This window comes from Pristis pectinata, chromosome 6, assembly GCF_009764475.1.
Source record: "Pristis pectinata isolate sPriPec2 chromosome 6, sPriPec2.1.pri, whole genome shotgun sequence".
Lineage (NCBI taxonomy): Eukaryota > Metazoa > Chordata > Chondrichthyes > Rhinopristiformes > Pristidae > Pristis > Pristis pectinata.
In genome coordinates this window covers 26,475,432-26,493,702 of record NC_067410.1, presented here as the reverse complement: position 1 = coordinate 26,493,702, position 18,271 = coordinate 26,475,432, and the positions used below count along the sequence as shown (strand labels likewise).

The window sequence follows — 18,271 nt, the reverse complement described above, 5'->3', positions numbered from 1 at the left end:
TCAGGGTTCATACTTCAAATAATCTTAATTTAGGCAAGGTATCCCATAGATCTAAACCAGGGAGGAGAAAATGATAAAAAGATGTATTATCCTTCTTTTTCCCCAGTATTATGTAAAGCCATTAAAACTGATAAAGGCATCGAAAGTTGACATTGATGACTCATAATTAGACGTAAAAGCAAATAGAAATATTCATACTTAATTTGAAATAAATTCACCACCATCTTTGGGATAGTATTGTGATGGCATTCATTTGATTTAAACTTGGAATCCAGAACATTATACTATATGTGACTGTTGCAGCATCACTTAAAATGGAACTGGTTCAGTACAGCAGAAATATAAAATGTTGCAGAGACATGGGATAAGTGGAGATGAATCCCGCTTGGGAGAACATAAGTAACTGAATATCATCTTGCTATTTGTATCTGTAATTTTTATAACGTGTCCACTTTTCATATTGCTTGTGCTACTTTGAGGTTGTCCTTGTATATCTTTAATTGGTATTTATTTCTAGATTTCAAACTGAGGAACATAAAGGAGGCAGAAAGTGTTATAGACACCCCCCCCCCCCCAACCAGATTAGTTTAAATCCTCCTGAGTAGCACTAGAAAACCTCCCTGCAAGGATGTTTCATCCCCCCTTCAATTCAAATGTAACCTGTCCCTAATGTACAGGTCACCTCTTTCAAAGGAGAGATCCCAATGGTCCAAGTACCCGAAGCCCTCCCATGTACACCAGTTCTTCAGCCACACATTTATTTGCCCTGACCTCCTATTCCTACCCTCACAAGCACGTGGCACAGGGAGTAATCCTGAGATTACAGCCCTAGAAATCACCCATCTATCTGGCTGACTGCAGTGTGACCACCTCCCTGGAACTCCTGTCTATAACACTTTCTGCCTCCTTTATGTTCCTCAGTTTGAAATCTAGAAATAAATACTAATTAAAGATATACAAGGACAACCTCAAAGTAGCACAAGCAATATGAAAAGTGGACACGTTATAAAAATTACAGATACAAATAGCAAGATGATATTCAGTTACTTATGTTCTCCCAAGCGGGATTCATCTCCACTTATCCCATGTCTCTGCAACATTTTATATTTCTGCTGTACTGAACCAGTTCCATTTTAAGTGATGCTGCAACAGTCACATATAGTATAATGTTCTGGATTCCAAGTTTAAATCAAATGAATGCCATCACAATACTATCCCAAAGATGGTGGTGAATTTATTTCAAATTAAGTATGAATATTTCTATTTGCTTTTACGTCTAATTATGAGTCATCAATGTCAACTTTCGATGCCTTTATCAGTTTTAATGGCTTTACATAATACTGGGGAAAAAGAAGGATAATACATCTTTTTATCATTTTCTCCTCCCTGGTTTAGATCTATGGGATATCTTGCCTAAATTAAGATTATTTGAAGTATGAACCCTGACAAGTGAATCAGCAGAAAGAGCTTAATTGGACTTCTAAACCATGCAACTGTATTACCCCTACTTTTAGGAAGTATCTGTGCATATTAAAGGATTTCTGTTTGGTCAGAGTTAAAAGGACTGTGATTTGGTTCATAATTATTTTGTGACATGTATGTAAAAATTCAGTGGAATGTTTCATTTGATGTAAAGTGCACAAAGTTTTCATCAGTTAAGTATTGGTTCAAAAGTCATTTCATCCTCACATAAGCAATAAATCTCACTTTGAAGATTTTCTGTTGGCATCCATCGTGAAGCTTGATTATCTTGATTTTCCCTGATAAGAAAGATACTAGTGATTCATTTGATGTTCACTGCAGGTTGAGGGCTTCCCCTGCAGCAACCTAGAAAGAGACCAAGACAAAACAGTTTCATATTTAGCGCCGCTGGCAAAAACACAAACCCCCGACCTAGCAGGTGGTAGGTTCTGCTGCCATTGGAAACAGTCTTCTTCAAGCAGTTCTTCTCCCCTGCTGACTTTGGCACCCTCCTGCTCTTTTTCCTGGTTGTTAGTTTCTCCCTGTGTTCATGTTTCTAAAACTGACTCTAATCTTTTAACATATTAATGAGAACATGCAATGCTATTAGTTCCCTGACAATAACATAAACACCACGGCAAGAGAGAGACACTTTTATTTCACATCAGTGGAGTCCTTATAATCTGAAAGTGCCTTAGTACTAATATTGAACCTACCTTGTTCAAAAAATGTGAAATTGCTTTTCATGCGTTCAGTTTGTGATTATCCACACTCACTGCATTAAGCAAATTAATGACTAATGTGTTATTTTGATTTTTATGAAAACTTTCTCTTTTCATTTGATAAGATCAAAACCTGTACTGTAAATTAACTGATGTTAATGAATCAAAGCTGAGATTTTCTTTGGTAATTCTGAGGTCCCTTCCTTGTAAATCTTATTTAAAACCCATTAATCAGTGGCAGATGACTTTGATCTTCACTTACATTTTACAACTGCTGTTTAGCCTCTTTGGCTATGTTTTTTGAACACAATACAATTAGCTAAAACACTCTTCTTTCAAGGCAAATCCATTAGTGTTGATTTACATTAGCACTTTTCATTACACCAAAACCTACTCTAATAAATAGGACAGATCAAGGGGAAACACTGCAGATCTTCACCCCTACACTTCCTATTGCTGTTGGTCGCAATGCACAGATAAAGTGGAAAAATCATCAACTCTATTACATTGTTCAATGTGACGAAGAAAACCCCAAAGATATTTGTTGTCATAGTCATACCATGTGTGGAGTCACCTCCCAAGTTCACATTTCCAGCAAGTGATCTTGGCCCACAGGCAATGTGCATTGGAAAATTGCAAGCCCATTTCAAAACAATTAAACTTTGGAGTGGTTTTCACACAGGATGAAGGATTCTCCTTACAGAACAAAAAATGCTGAAGCTGCAATATATTTGTCAGAATCAATTGAAAGAACAGACAAAATAATGGTTCAGGTGCAAAACCCTTTTTGTGAAATGATAAATTAATTTATTTCCTAAAATCAGCCGTCAAGGAGATAAGAGGATACAAATGAAATTCTATCAATATATTTTACTTTTTTTTGCAGAAAGAATATTCTTTGCAATCCAAGTCAAACAATGAAAATAGAAAACATATACTGAATGGCTCGGGTAAGCTCTCATTCTAAGTTATATGCTCTAAGTCAAAACAAAAAGCTACTGTATACATGTAACTTTCAAACTAACTTTGAGTTTATATTAGAAAGTTTAACTAAATTATAATCTTAGTTAAAATGGGATGAAGGGTATACTTACTCAGGTCAATTGAAGATCCTAGAGTAATACAGCACAGAAGCAAATCCTTTGTTCGATCACATGCATGCCAACTATCAGGCTCCATCTGTATAAACATTTATCAGCACTTGGTCCATGACCCCTTGTGCCATGACAATTCAATTCAATGTCTAGATACCTCTTAAATATTGTATCTGCCTTCACCACCTATTCAGGCAGTATATTCACCATCTATCCAGCCACCCACTGGGTAAAAAAAGTTTCTGCTTAGATCCCCTCTAAATCTCTTACCTCTTATGTTAAACCTCTAGTCTTAGACACCTTTGTTGTGGGGAAATATTTCCCACTACCTACCTCATCTATGCCTCTCATAATTTTGTATAATTCTATCAGGTCTCCCCTCAACCTCCTTGGTTCCAAGAGAGACAAACCCAGCCCATCCACTCTCTTATAACTAAGGCAACATCCTGGTGAATATCCTCTGCACTGCCTCAATTGCAATCACATCCTTCCGATTACGTGGTGACCAGAATTGTACAGTACTCCAGTTGTGGCTGAACTAAAGTTTATTAAGTTTAGTTACCATAATCTCCCTGCTCTTATATTCCATGCCCTGGCTAATGAAGGCAAGTATCCCATACATCTTCTTCATCATCTCATCTACCTGTTCGACCACCTTCAGGTATCCTTGACTTGTACGCCAAGGTCCCTCTGTTCCTAAAATTCTCAGTTTACTTGGGATTGTGAGTATTGGTTTTGTTGTAGCATCATATATGACTGTGTTGATTTTTGAGAAATTGGTGATATCAGACACTGTGCCTACCTTTAGCTGTACTTATATTGTAATGTTGATACTGGTATCTTACCCATCATATTTCAAGGACTGGATAGTTTCTACAAAGAGCAAGACCTCAGTGATGAACTGTCACTTAAATGTACTTACATACAACATTTTTGGGAAACATTTGTAACATGTTCTACAAATTAAATTATATTCCATCAAAAGAGGTGAAATTATCTAAAATACAATGAGAAGGAAGTGAACAGCTGCAGTACTTCTGGTGAAGGTTGCCCCACTGTTCCGTCAAGTTGTGACTCCCAGTATTTTGGTCTGCACCAATAAAGGAATGGCAGCATATATCAAAGTGAGGAAGCGCTATAACTTGGAGTATTTGCTCTTCCCTTGGACCCGCTGCCTTTCAGCTAATAGTGGTGGAGGTCTCAGGTTTGGGAAGTGTTACTAATGTAGCCTTGACAAGTTTCTGCCGTGTACCAGGGTATACCGGTGGTGAGGAAAGTGGGCATTGAGGGTGAATGGATGAAGATCCAGTCACAGAGAGTGCTTCAAACTGAATGATGATGAGTCCCTTATGTAATATTGCAGGTGTACTCCTGCAGTCAAGTGGAGAATACTCCCTTGCATTTTCACCTTCCTTGTGTTAACAAGGCCCTGCAGAGTCAGTCATTCAATGAGGATACCCACTCCCTGACCTGTGTATTGACCATACTATTTACATGGCTGGTCCAAAGAAGTTTCCGAGAAAATCCAGCAATTCTATTGCCTGGTCTAGTTCATTTACGTGTGGTCATGAAATGTCACTTTCATCTGTTCTCTGATTGATATTGATATTTATTTATTAGTCACGTGTACATCGAAACACACAGTGAAATACATCTTTCTGCATTACTGAGAATGTTCTGGGGGCAGCCCGCAAGTGTCGCCACTCTTCCGGTGCCAACATAGCATGCCCACAACTTCCTAACCCGTACGTCTTTGGAATGTGGGAGGAAACCCGAGCACCCAGAGGAAACCCATGCAGACACACGGGGAGCACGTCCAAACTCCTTACAGACAGCAGCGGGCATTGAACCCCGGTCGCTGGCGCCGTAATTGTGTTACACCAACCGCTACACTAATGTGCCGACATGATGTAAGAATGTGGGAAACTCACTTGACCTGGGCACTTTAAAATGCACCCTGGTAGGCAGGATCCTCTCTGCTGAAGACCAGGAGAATGCCTTTGCTGTATGCCTTGGAGATACTCCTCTTGAGAAGGATCCTGAAAAGGAACAATTCTGCTCTCGTCCTTTCCTATTCCAAACTTTCTCACATTGCCAACAGGCAGCTGCATTTAAAGTGTGAGCAGCAGCTCCTTAGGAAGTATCAAATGGTGTATGTCCTATCTGTCTCAGTTTCTTCCTGTTTCATTCACTAAGGTACTGGAGAATAACCAATTATTTGAATTAACAAGGTTACTTTTCTCATGAAAGAACTTACATAGTGCAAAGCGGCATTTCATTGCTTTGTGCCCACTATCACATGGACAGGTTGTTTCTCCATAGACACAGTGACTGGAGTATTCTACCCAAAACATTTTTGCAATATATACGTAGAGAGCAATTGTTAACATGTTACAATTCATAATGCAGTATCAAATAATATCACATGTGCCACAAACATTACATCATCTTATGTATTCTGATCCTCTTATTGTATAATATTGATTGGCCTCAACATTTCCAGAACCAAGCTTTTGTGTACAGTTTCCAACTTCTTTAATATCAAGATTGATAGAACTAGGTTACAAAAAATGTTTTAATCTCACTTGACTAATACGCTTAAGTAGAAAGAAATTGAATTAAACAACTTGAAATTCATGGCAGAAAGAGCACACTCTCCAAAGTGAGACATTTTAAGTTATTGTGGGAAGTTCATTAATGAAACAAATTTTAAAACCTATATGATACATATGAAAAAAATAACCAAATGACATTTGAGCCTACCATTATTTTTCAAAATGTTAAGTATTAAAATGCTTCCAAGCAGCATCAGGACAAATGAAAGCAGTGCGTTTTATTTGTCCTTCACCAACCTGTTGGGTGTAGTGAGCTGAAGAAAACAGGTAAAATCCTTCTAGAAGGATTCTGCTATGTTTATTTCCATGCAGAAACAATTATAGGTGTGACATCCCAAAATGTACATGGACCTATTTTACTTAAATTGCTCTGACAGTGTAATTATGAAAATACTGATGATAAGAGCAGGTGCACAATTACAAGTGGTTCTTTAAGTCCAGCACTCACTCAGCCCCAGTAAGAACCATTTTAACTGTTTAGGAACTAAAGGTCACAGATTTATAGATTAATACACCACAGAAACAGGCCCTCCAGCCCACTGCCTTTGTGTCTACCACCATGCACCCATCTGCATTAATCCCACATTTCCTCTCGTATCCCCACCAACTCTCCCCACCAATTCTCCTGTCACCTATCTACATTACAGGCAATTTTACAGCAGCCAACCAACCTACCCAAGTTCATCTTTGGGATGTGGGAGGAAACTTGAGCATGTAGGGGAGACCTATGTGATCACAGAACTGAACCCAGATCTCTGGAGCTGTGAGGCAACATTGCTAACCACTCCAGGAGAGTATTTGAAAGACAGGCTGCTTTTTCACATTTGCCTGCTCTCTCTAGGCTTTACCATGCCATAGGGGTGAGCAGGTAAAGCCCTGTCTGTTAACCACCAGGAGATTCACACATAAGTGGCTCTGGACAACTTGTTTCCAGCTTTTCCTTCTGCCCAATCAGAAAGATCCCCATTCACACATGACCTTCCACACCATCTTATGGCCTGACTGGTACTGGGATAGTTACATTACTTTTTCTACTCATCGCCACTGATAAGTAACTCCATTTCTTTTCAGGTTAGTAAGTTTGAGATTCAATTTTCTCCCAGATCTGACCTGAAATAATCCAAATCTATCTAGTCTTTGGAGATCATGGAATGCACGCAAAGCATTTCTGGGATGTCATTGCACCCACTGAAAGGATACATTTGCTTCACGCCAGCTATAATCATGATGGTATCACGAATGTGATTAGTATGAATCGTGCAAGAAGAATTCTGTAATTAGAGCAGATTTTGAGATCAATGATTTATGCTTGTGTAAATCAGTTCTCAGGTGCTTTACTTCCTAATTTGGTTAAAAGCTTGTAACACTGATGAACTTTATGCATTTTCAAGAACTCTGATGGTTTTGTGCAATCTGCCAAATATACAAACAAGATACAAAATTCTTCTGCGGAACAATAGAATTTGAATTGGCAACATTCAAAATTCCTGGAGAAGCAGCTGTGCCAGATACAGTTTAATGGAACTTCTGCAAGCACAGACCTGCCAGAATTGTCAGCAAGTCCTGTAAGAATTGCATCATGAACTGGGGAAGTTACTTAGTTTAACAGTAGCTTTTTTTAGTCTCTTCCTTGCATCTTAATAATGCCTCAAGTAAAAATCAACGGAACCTAAATTTACCCAGAATTTCTCTGGTTTCCAGGATTTTTTCTGTTCATTTTCTCTCTGTTTAGTTGCCAAATCCGGAAGCTGTATAAACTTCAAAATATCTGGGATTGTAAATAAAAACTTTAAAGATTCCTCAAGAACACCTGGCCTGAGAAAGCCTGACACTGACCTGCAGAGTGCAAACGGTGTTTCTGAAAGTTGGCAGAACTCGTGCTTCAACACTAACATGAGAAGTGCATTTCAACCACTCCCTTGAATTCATCACAATGATACAGATATCATCATGCTGCTTAAACAAAGCATGGAGAACAATCATGTTCATGAAAGCATACTACGGGGGGGGGGGGGGGGAGGAAAATCGAATTCCCCCACAGAGACCATCAAATATCTCCACAGCATGCATTATTTAAAACCAAGGATCTGATTGTGGACTTTAGGAGGGGGAAGTCAGGCAAGCACACACCAGTCCTCACTGAAGGGTCTGCGATGGAAAGGGCGAGCAGCTTCAAATTCCTGGATGTCAACATCCCAGAGGATCTATCCTGGGCCCAGCACATAGATGGAGCCATGAAGAAGGGGCACTAGCACCTCCACTTTCTGAGAAGTTTGAGGAGATTTGGCATGTCATTGAAGACTCTGACAAACTTCTACGGATGTACAGTGGAAAACATTCTGACTGGTTGCATCATGGCCTAGTATGGAAACTCCAATGCACAGGATTGCAAGAGACTATAAAGAGTGGGTGACTCAGCCAGTAAAGTTCTCCCCACCATTGAGGACGTCTACATGAGGTGATGTCTCAGGAAGGCAACATCCATCATTAAGGACCCCCATCACTTGGGCCATGCCCTCTTCTCATTGCTGCCATCAGGCTGGAGGTACAGGAGCCTGAAGACCCACACCTCAAGGTTCAGCAACAGCTTCTTTCCCACCCCAATTAGGTTCCTGAACTGACCTGAAAAAGCCTAATTCTACCTCGGTCTATATTTCCCTCAACTTGCACTAAAGTTGTTATATCTATTTTTGTTTATTTTGTCCTGTAAGTTATACATCTAGGTATGTATATCCATGACAATAAACTTGAATTTAAACTTATTTTATGGGAAAATTCCATTCTTTGAATCTGTCCTTGAATCTGAACCAGAGCCAAAAGATTCATACTTTCGATTAGAAGAGTTTCTCCTTTAACAGATTACTTTAAACCTCTCCCATGGGAGGACAGTGATATCAGCTATATCCCTGAATCATATCCAGATCTAAATAAGGAGGATATTATGCACACAGAACACATCTTCCCATTTCCTGCTCAGTGAATTGTCCAATATTAATAACTTGGATTTATGCAGTGCCTCAAATATAGAAAATTCCTTAGATGTTTTACGGAGGAATTGCAAAATAAAGATAAATTAAAGGGAAGGAGAATACAAGGTCACATTGACAGAATTAAAGGAGATGTCCAAAATTTTGAGAGTTTTTGCAGTCAGAGAGACAGGGTAGCAGTCGTTTCGGCGTAGAGCTCCATTTTTAAAGATAAAAGCTCAATCTCGAAGAGAGGATGCAGAGAAGATGCTGCCCAGTGCCAGAATTGGAGGAGTTGAGGGTCTGAGACTGAATGTAGAATGCAGAAGTTTGTAGTACAGCTGAGGCTATTGGAGAAGGTTACAGAATAGAATTTAACACTGAAAAATGAACAAATAATGTACCAATAATATTATACAGTTTATACCCTAGAAAAGCATTACCAACCACATTGTGTTTTGACCATTTGACCTTGCATAGTCAAAAAGGAATTTATTTAATTTAATCGCAATGCAATTGTACCACTGCCTCCCAGTTTTACAAATACAGTGTCCTGAGCAAATTTGTTCATAAGTGGCTGATTAGGTGGTCTGATTGAGATCAATGTCAAGAAACAGCGGGTCTATGCTTGTCCATGTGTGACTGTAGCTGCTCAGCTCCATCAGTTTTTGCTCTTGATCAGCACAGCACAGCACACAGCCCAAGTCAACTTCATACCAAAGTCCTAATCTAAGAGCACTCTAAATGGACAAAATATTTAAAGACTGTTCTCTCTGGAATGTTGTCAAAACCAAGTGTGAAACTTTATTGGCTGTTTTGATTTTCAGTCAAATGCAGGAATAAGTAACCTCTCATGTTATTCATAGTCTACACAAAAAGTGTGGTGACCTGTCAGTTGGGATTGATTTATATTGCTTCAAATGAATGAAGCATGAGACCCCTGTATGAAACATGTAAACAATGCAAGGTTATTTTATGGTAAATCTCAAGACATTGAATTTAAATGGCAATGCAAATTTCATTAAGTAACATGTTTTTTATTAACTTGTAAATAGCTTGCAGCAAATGTGCGATCATTCAAATGTCACACAAAGCATTTCATTTTACTACAGTTTTGTTGGAGGTGAGCTATTCCAAAGAATGCAATCATAGAGTTTTAAACTCTGAAGGAGCCCATTTGGCTCGTATCATCTTTGTCAACTCTTTGAAAATGCTGTCCTACTTAGTTCCATACTCCAGCCTGTTCTTCATAACCCTACAATGTAGTCTTCTTCACGTTCCTCCCAAATTGCCTTTTAAAAGCAACAGTGGAATTTCATTCAATTACCCTTTCAGTTTATGCATTTCAGACCTTAACAACCCTCCATGTGAGAATTTTTCTTCTCATTTGCTCTCTGGAAATTATTTTAAATCTATGACACCTTGGTTCTGCCCCAAATACCAGAGGAATCAATTTGTTATTTTATTCATGTTTAGGATCTGAGTGCCACAGATAAGGCCAGCATTTATTACCCATCTCTTACCGCCCTTCAGCAGGTGGTATTGAGCTGCCTTCTTGAATTGCTGCAGTCCTTCTAGTGAAGTCACTCCCACTGTGCCGTTGGGTAGAGAGTTCCAGGATTTGGACCAAGTGACAATGAAGGATCAGCAGTATATTTTTAAGTCAGGACGTGTTCCAGTCTTGGTGGTAGAGGTTGCGGACTTGGAAAATACTGCCAGAGAAGTCTGGGTGAGTAACTGCAGTGCATTTTGCAAATGATACACACTGCAGACTGTAAGCACCATACCTAATCTACGAAAACCCTGCACAATTTGGTGTACCTTAACTGGACCTCCCTTTAGCATTCTCAGTTTTTAGGAGAACAATTCCAGCTTCTCCAGTCTTTCCACATAATTGAAGTCGCTCATCCAGGGTATTGTCCTGGTAAACCTCCTCTGTACAGTCTCTAGATCCTCACTATTTTCCCCAGAGTGTGGTGCCCCGAAAAGTGTGCATTACTCCAAGTGAAGCCCAAACAAAGATCTGTATTTACTACATTGTCAAGCTTTGCATCACCTGCAAGTTTCAAAATTGTTCTCCCCATTACTGAATGCAGGCTAAATTCCTACAATGGCAAAGCAATGGTCTTAATAACAACTTCTGTGTGACCTCCAGTTCATACTTCCCTTCATTCAGAAAAATATCCATTGATCATGACTCTGCCTCCTAACCCTTAACCAATTATCTCATCAAGTTACCACAGATTTCCCTCTGACCTTTTTCTAAACAGTAGAGTAATATCTGTAATCTTCCATTCCTCTGGCAACTTCTACCCTCACAAAGCTTCATTCAGCAACCATGGATGAATCCTGTCTTGGTGAATTTTTGCAAGATGTCAACCTATTTATCACTTCCTTTCTACCCATTTTATCCCACTCAGTATCTCTAATCCACGTCTGTACTCCGATGCTGACATCATCCTTTCCTTTCTGATACAAAGTACTTGATAAGTATCTCATCACACCCTCAGAAAATTCCATTTCATGGTCCAGAATCAGTCACATAGTTCTTTTAACTACCTTTTTGCTCTATGCTTGTTTACAAAGAATTTGGACTGAACCATTGATCTTTTCTCATAATTTCTCTATGCTCTTCTGATATCCTTTTACAAGTCCCACCCGTACTCTGTACCTCAGGCTTGTGGAAGAATAGTTACAGCCTTTGACCTTGCCCTTTGTTGTAGAGTTATTTATAAATGGCTCCACTTCTGAATTCATTGCGCTGCTGCGGTGCTTTTAATCAGAATCAGATTTGTTATCACTGACTTACATGTCATGAAATTTGTTGTTTTGCAGCAGCAGTACAGTGCAAAGATATACAATTAGTATAAATTACAAAAATAAATAAATGGTGCAAAAAAAAAGGAATAATGAGGTAGTGTTCAAGGGTTTCATGGACTGTTCGGAAATCTGATAGTTGAGGGGAAGAAGCTGTCCCTGAATTGTTGAGTGCGAGTCTTCAGGCTCCTGTACCGCCTCCCCACTGACTTTTTTTAAAAAGAGCATAATTACTTCTGCTGTAAATTTGCCACAATATAGGCATAGAGCAGGACAATCTAACTTGTTGCATACCTCACCAACATCCCAATCACTGTAATATTGACATATATTGTATTGGACCTAGCGCAATACAAACTAAATTAGTTTGTAATACATACTCAATTAGCTTGAACTCTCTATACACATTGACAATGCAGCTACTAAATCAAAGCTCAAGCAATTTTTTCTTCTTCTTCTTCTTCTTCTTCTTCTTCTTCTTCTTCTTCTTCGGCAGTCTCTTGGGGTCAAGGATGACTTGCTTCCACTTCAGTAATGTGGTTTCTAAGGTGGCTGATGAAGCCAACGTGGGACCCACACACACAAATATAGCAGGGGCAGGAGGTGCTTGAAGAACTGGGTGGCTGGTTAGTGTTGGAGCTAGTGCAATCCTTCCACTGATTACTTCAGACTTCTGTGTGCTTCTGATGAATGGACTTGGGGTTCTGAATGCCAAACACATCTTCTCCATTTTGATCAGTCATGGGTCAGGGATTCCAAGCATGTCAGTGGAGATGTTACAATTTTTCAATATCCTTGAATCATTTCCTCTGTACATCCCTTGTTGTAATGGAACTTGGAATAAAATGTCAATCTGCAGACACTTATCTCCATCTTGTGTCTGTTACATGATGACATGTCAGTCAATAATCTCAACTAATAGGTTCATAACAGACCCACTGACAGTACAGATTAGATTCAGGCAAGTCTATATTATCATTCAGCTCTTTTCTTAATCTTTCCCATGACAGTACTGCATCTCACCTTCAATAAGTTTTTGGGTGGAATAAAGCTAATCCACAGCGTAAATGGGAATCTCTTCAACCTATACCACCACTCTAGAACCAAGGTCACTCTGTTTGCAGATGATACTTGCATAGCGCACTCTCAGGGGCCAAGTCACTGTCAACTTGTTCACTGAAGCATATGAGAGAATGGGCCTTGCACTCAACACCTACAAAACGAAGTTCTTCTACCAACCTGCCCTCCTGTACAGTACTACCCTCTGACAACAATGATCCACAACGAGACTCCAGACAATGTGGATTGCTCCCCACATCTTGGGAGCCATGCACAATGAATGCAGCCAGCAATAGTGAAATTCATAATCACTTTCCAGTTCCACTTCAGTCTTTGATTGTCTGAAGAATGCATTTCGCTGATCAAGACTTTAAACCCCCGAGACCAAATTCATGATCAGATGGGCAGTAGCGCTCCTCACCCTTTTGTATGTTTCTGAGCCGTAGACTACCCAAGGCAGGCACCTCAAAGCAATGAAGATACCACCAATGGTGTCTCCTCAAAATCCTTCAAATCCACTTGGCAAGATAAGTGAATTAATGTCAGCGGCCTCTCCCAGGCCAATGTTCCCAGCAAGAAAACAAAATGATGAGAGGCAGTCTTTATCCCAGGTTGGAAAAGTCTAACACTCGAAGGCATAGGTTTAATGGTTGAGGGAGAAAGTTTAAAGGAGATGTGCAAGACAATTTTTGTTTATTCACCCCGCTCCCCCCGACAGAGTAGTAGCTGCTGCCAGGGACAGTGGTAGACGCAGATCTGATAGCGATGTTTAGGAGGCATTTAGATAGACATATGAAGAGGTGGGGATAGAGGCATACAGAACACGTGCAGACAGGTGGCATTAGTTTGGATTGGCATCATGATCAGTGCAAAGATGGTGGGCCAAGGACCTGTTCCTGTGCTGTACTGTTCCATTGTTCAATGAGCCCCTAATTACACCTCATCGAATCTGATGGGCAGGCCATTTTGTCCCCTGCCTGATACAAATAAAAAAAACACCATTTTTAAAGAGAAATTTCTGTTGTTCCCTAAAGAAAAACAACTAACATGATGTTGTTTAAAGAGTAAGTATTTTGCATTCCCTGCTGGAAAATTAAGGCTCCTTACATTAAGTCATATGGTACTGAGTGTGATCACTCAACACACTGTCCTATGCTGGCTCTTTGAAGTGCTGTCCAATAGTTCCCTTCACCAGCTCATTCCTTATAATCCTACAACCATTTCCTGTTCAAGTATATACTCTATTCCTTTTAAATGTTAATATTGAAAATGCCCTAATGAAGAGCAAGTGTACTCCAGCATCAGTGAGCCAGCTGGGGCTCCTCACCATTATGGAAGGAAGCTCATCTCTGATTTCACACCAGGTCAGACCTGCTGAAGGACTGTCAATCCCAATCATTTCAATTGGGTTTTCAGCCTGTAGATTCAGAGCTAAAGGGCAAACTGGAGTACTTTTTTAAAAAAAAAAGTTAGTTAAATGTTTTTACTTACCTCAAATTATTCACATTTTAATTAATTATTTTTTTTATTTTTAGAACTTATTAAAATAATTATTTACTGCAATTTTAATAGTTCAAATTGTTGCTGAAGATCAAGGATATCTAAATACTATTAACATCACTTACAGTTTTGACAGAGACAAAGTTCTGCCCCCGACTTTGCAGTTAACCAAAGCCTGTAAGGAACATTCTAAGGGTGGGGCTTCAGCATGACATCATCTGAAGCCTTACTGCCACTGACACCTCACCACCCAAAACCAGATGTGGAAGATCAGTTAGCTTGGCCCTCTGCATCCAGATGAAGTGAGTGCGGACATATGGGGACCACGGGTGACAATTCCAGATGGCAGCCAGGTCGATTTGAGAAAAATAACAGAGAATAAATACAAACCATCCTGCTGAATAAAACTAAAGCAGGTTTGGGTTAAGTACAAGAGTGACCAACCCTGCACCCATAAAAGGTAAACCAGCTAATGGTCCCATCAGATGATAATAAATTCAGTGAGTTTGTATTGACAAAGCTCACACTAAAAGGTTACCGTATCAACGAAATACAACACAAGTTGAAAAATGAACTTTGCAGAATAAAGAGAACAATCATGTCAGCCTCCAAAATCTCTACCTAGAGAGAGAAAAAAAAGATGGGCAGAAACAGCTGGTCGAACATACTCAATCCTATCCCACTCGCCTCCATCGTTAATCCCACTGCTTCACTAACATTTTGCATCCGCACAGCTGCCAACAACCTCCTAGTCTCAATTCCGCAAACACCTTGCAAGCAGACTAGGCCTTTAGATAACTTTTCCTGAGGCCCCAGCGCCATACTGATGGTCCTTGTCAGCTCATGCTGTCAAAGGTTTGTTGCATTGTATTTCAAATGTCTCTGATAATGGGGAACACCTAAAAATAGTTCCAACTAGTTTATATAATGCAGAAAGTCTAAGAATATTTTCAAAAATCACTTCATTTAAAAATTAAACAGTTAATTAATTTACAAAAATAAATGTATAGCAAATTAAAGAAAAAAATAAAAACTTTGCTAAACTTACCTTTTTTTAATTGAGGTCAATAGCTCTAATCGAAGCAATGATGACCCCTGGGCTGCAGCAAGTGGTCAGAAACACTAGCACCTAATCTGCAACAAGTTCTGTGTCTCTACACAGATACATGCACCACAGACCTACCAGCTTACTGTCTACAGGCTCCAGCCAAATATGGCAAAGAAAATTTGTATTTATACGAATCCTTACGACCTCTTCAAACACTTTAATAATTACTGAGCTACTTTTGAAGTGTAATAACTGTTGCAATGCAGGAAATATGACAGCCACTTTCTCAGCAGCAAAGTCCCACAATGAGCAGTGTGATGAAGGGCAGATAAGAAGTTTAGCATTCAATTACTAGCGCATGAAAATCTGAGATAGTTCACATTCCTGCCACTCGTCCTTGATTGCATTCAGCTTTCACTGCGCAACACCAGGTGAGAGCTGTAAGATTGAAACTGAAGCTTGGTTTTTACCAGCAACAGAGGAATCTATGTTAATTGTCAGGGTACCTGAGCTTTAATCTGTTCAATGGGTAGATATGGATTTTCTTCTTGTGCTTGCTGAAGCCAAAAAGTTAAACGTTACAATTCAGATAAACTAAGGTGTTTGAGAATATAAATCAATGAAACAGTTGTGAAAAAAATGCCCTCAATCTGGATGAGGCACAAGCATTCTGCAAGATTCAAAAACACCCTGTCAGTCCTGTATTTGTCACATTATTCTCTCTACTTCTTTTCTGTATTTTCCCTGACCCGTGTTTCCTCCTTTTGTGTCCTGGCGCTTTTGTTTAAAAATAACTTCTTCCTACAGTGCATTTTAATTTCTTCTTTGTCTGTCTTCACTCAGTCTCTTTGGTCTTTTATTTTCTCTCCTGCTTCTATCCAAAAATTTCCGTTGTTTGAAAAGTGAGTGTCCCAGAGGAGGAGAAGATAATTGAATGATGCCTCCCCCACCTCCAGTAAGTTTTGAACTTCACTTTACTCTCAGGCATTTTCTCCATTACTATGTGTAGAGGGGTTTGATTCACCTCCTGGGCCTCCAGAGTGAAAGAAGAAAACAATTTCTTCTGAGATGTTGGCAGCACTCCAACAGAGACCAAATCTGGAGGCCAAGTTTTAAAATAAAGCAAGATTACATATTCAGTAATACTCAACTGTCTACGTATGCAGCAAATCAAAGAAGGCTTCAAAAATAGTCTGTTTAAAGTCTGAATAGTTCTTTTTTTCTTTCAATTGCCTACCTTCAGAGAAATATACTTGTTAAAGGGGGACAAAGCAGCCCGAGGGAGACTGCAGGAAGATAACATTGTTTTTTTCCCTCAAAGAATGTGTATTCTTTCTGAAATGGAGCAAGTTCTCACACACATTACTGCTAGTATTACAAAATTCTGAAGGGGGAGCCTCCTTTGGGCTGCCTGGAGCTGACAACAAGGGAGGCCGGAACTATGTAGTAACATGAGTCACGTGACTGATTATTCCAGTTCTGCCTGAACACTTGAAAAGACTTGAGCCTTGCAAAGAGAGCTGAGTGAATCCATGCGAGGAGGGAAGCACAAAGCATGTAGCTTCTCAGGTTAATTGGTTTCAGCAAAGGAAGAGAGCAGATTATTCAGCAAGAAAACTGCTGAAAACAACCAGCGAAATGTGGAACCAGGCAAGGGCTTCAGCTAGCTTGCCCCGCGGGGTGTTGGTTAATTCAGGTAAGTGTGTACAAGTATGCATGATTAGGTGAGTATATATCTATCTGCTTTAAATAATACGATTGTACCTGGGTTCACTAAATACCACTTTAGTTTTCTTCCTGATTCAGCCTTCCAAAGCAAGCTTTTAAATAAAAGATTTTTTAAATGCAGTGTTTGAATTTTGAAACAAGAATTGAACACAACTATTTATTGAGAAAGTAACTGGTTTTACCTGTACTACAGAATGTCATTTTATGGTCCAGGTAATTGTGAAAACACCCAAACCATTTCTGATCATGAAGTAAAAATTCACAGACTTGTAACTGTTTTATTTCTATTCGTGAAAGGGGAAACTTTCTTTCTGTTATCTTGTTGGCTCTGGATAAGAGTAACTTCTTTTATCCTGCTCCCCAAAGAACAGTAGGAGGAGAAGTTTCTGCTGGCAGTAATGTACGTCAAGGCAACACCTTACAGTGTTTGCTCCAAGGCTGTACTGCAAGGCAAACAAGCCCTAGCGCTGATTCATGCTTGTGTAAGGGGCAGCCTCTGCTGCACTTGTGGGGGAGATTGTGTACTTAAAGCTGCTCTTCAGTAACCAAGGCAACTTTTGGTTACACAGTGAGCAGTTTTAGTGGAAATTCTTCCAATAAGGAATGGAAATTCGCATCTTTCTCATTTTTGGGAACACAGCTTTCTTTTCTGTAAGCCATTAACTTTACACATTGAAAACGTCGTTATGCAGATATGAACATATTGTAATCCCAGTGCCTATGTGGCATTTGGAGAAAAACAACTTCAGTTTTATGTTAGCGCAGCAACTGAATAATACTGAATTAATGCATATTCATGAGCAGAGGCATTGAAGTAGAAAAGTTCACAAGGTGACCTGATTATCCCCTTTAGTTTTTCAAAAGGCAAATTTTGACTGTGGTTTGACAGGGAGCAGTCTTGAATGAGAAGGCAAGTTAAGCTAGATGAAGCAGCATTTACTTTTCTCATTTTTTTATTGACCTACATCAGATCAGTTAGCAATCATCTCCAGTTTGTTCCAGGTTTTGATAAATTGGAATTACTTTTGAGAGGAGAAAGACTTTTCTCAAATACTCATGTCATTGCTCAAGGGATCCTTGGCAATGACGGGAGTCTATGGTGAAAGCCTACTGGTTGCTATGGTAATCTAAGATATATTTTGAGGTCTCACAGACTAAAAATCTCTTCCAGCTGTCATATATTTGTAATGTCAGTTCAGGCACAGTACTGATTTTGGTTAGGAAGTGTGTGTCTAAGATTGTGGCCTGGAATGACCAGCAT

General features: G+C 39.5%; 1 protein-coding gene across 3 annotated transcripts in view; it reads left to right on the top strand.

Annotated features, from left to right (window-relative positions):
* LOC127571418 (protein FAM107B-like) overlaps positions 1-18,271 on the top strand; it is a 104,552-nt gene that overhangs the window by 48,590 nt on the left and 37,691 nt on the right. The window contains exon 2 of one of the 3 annotated variants that reach the window (XM_052017750.1): positions 3,070-3,133. In XM_052017750.1, coding sequence (XP_051873710.1) covers positions 3,070-3,133 — 64 coding nt within the window. Of the gene's footprint in view, positions 1-3,069; positions 3,134-16,184; positions 16,238-16,773; positions 16,979-18,271 lie in introns of those variants that run through there. The other 2 variants (XM_052017753.1, XM_052017751.1) reach the window with 2 other exon arrangements.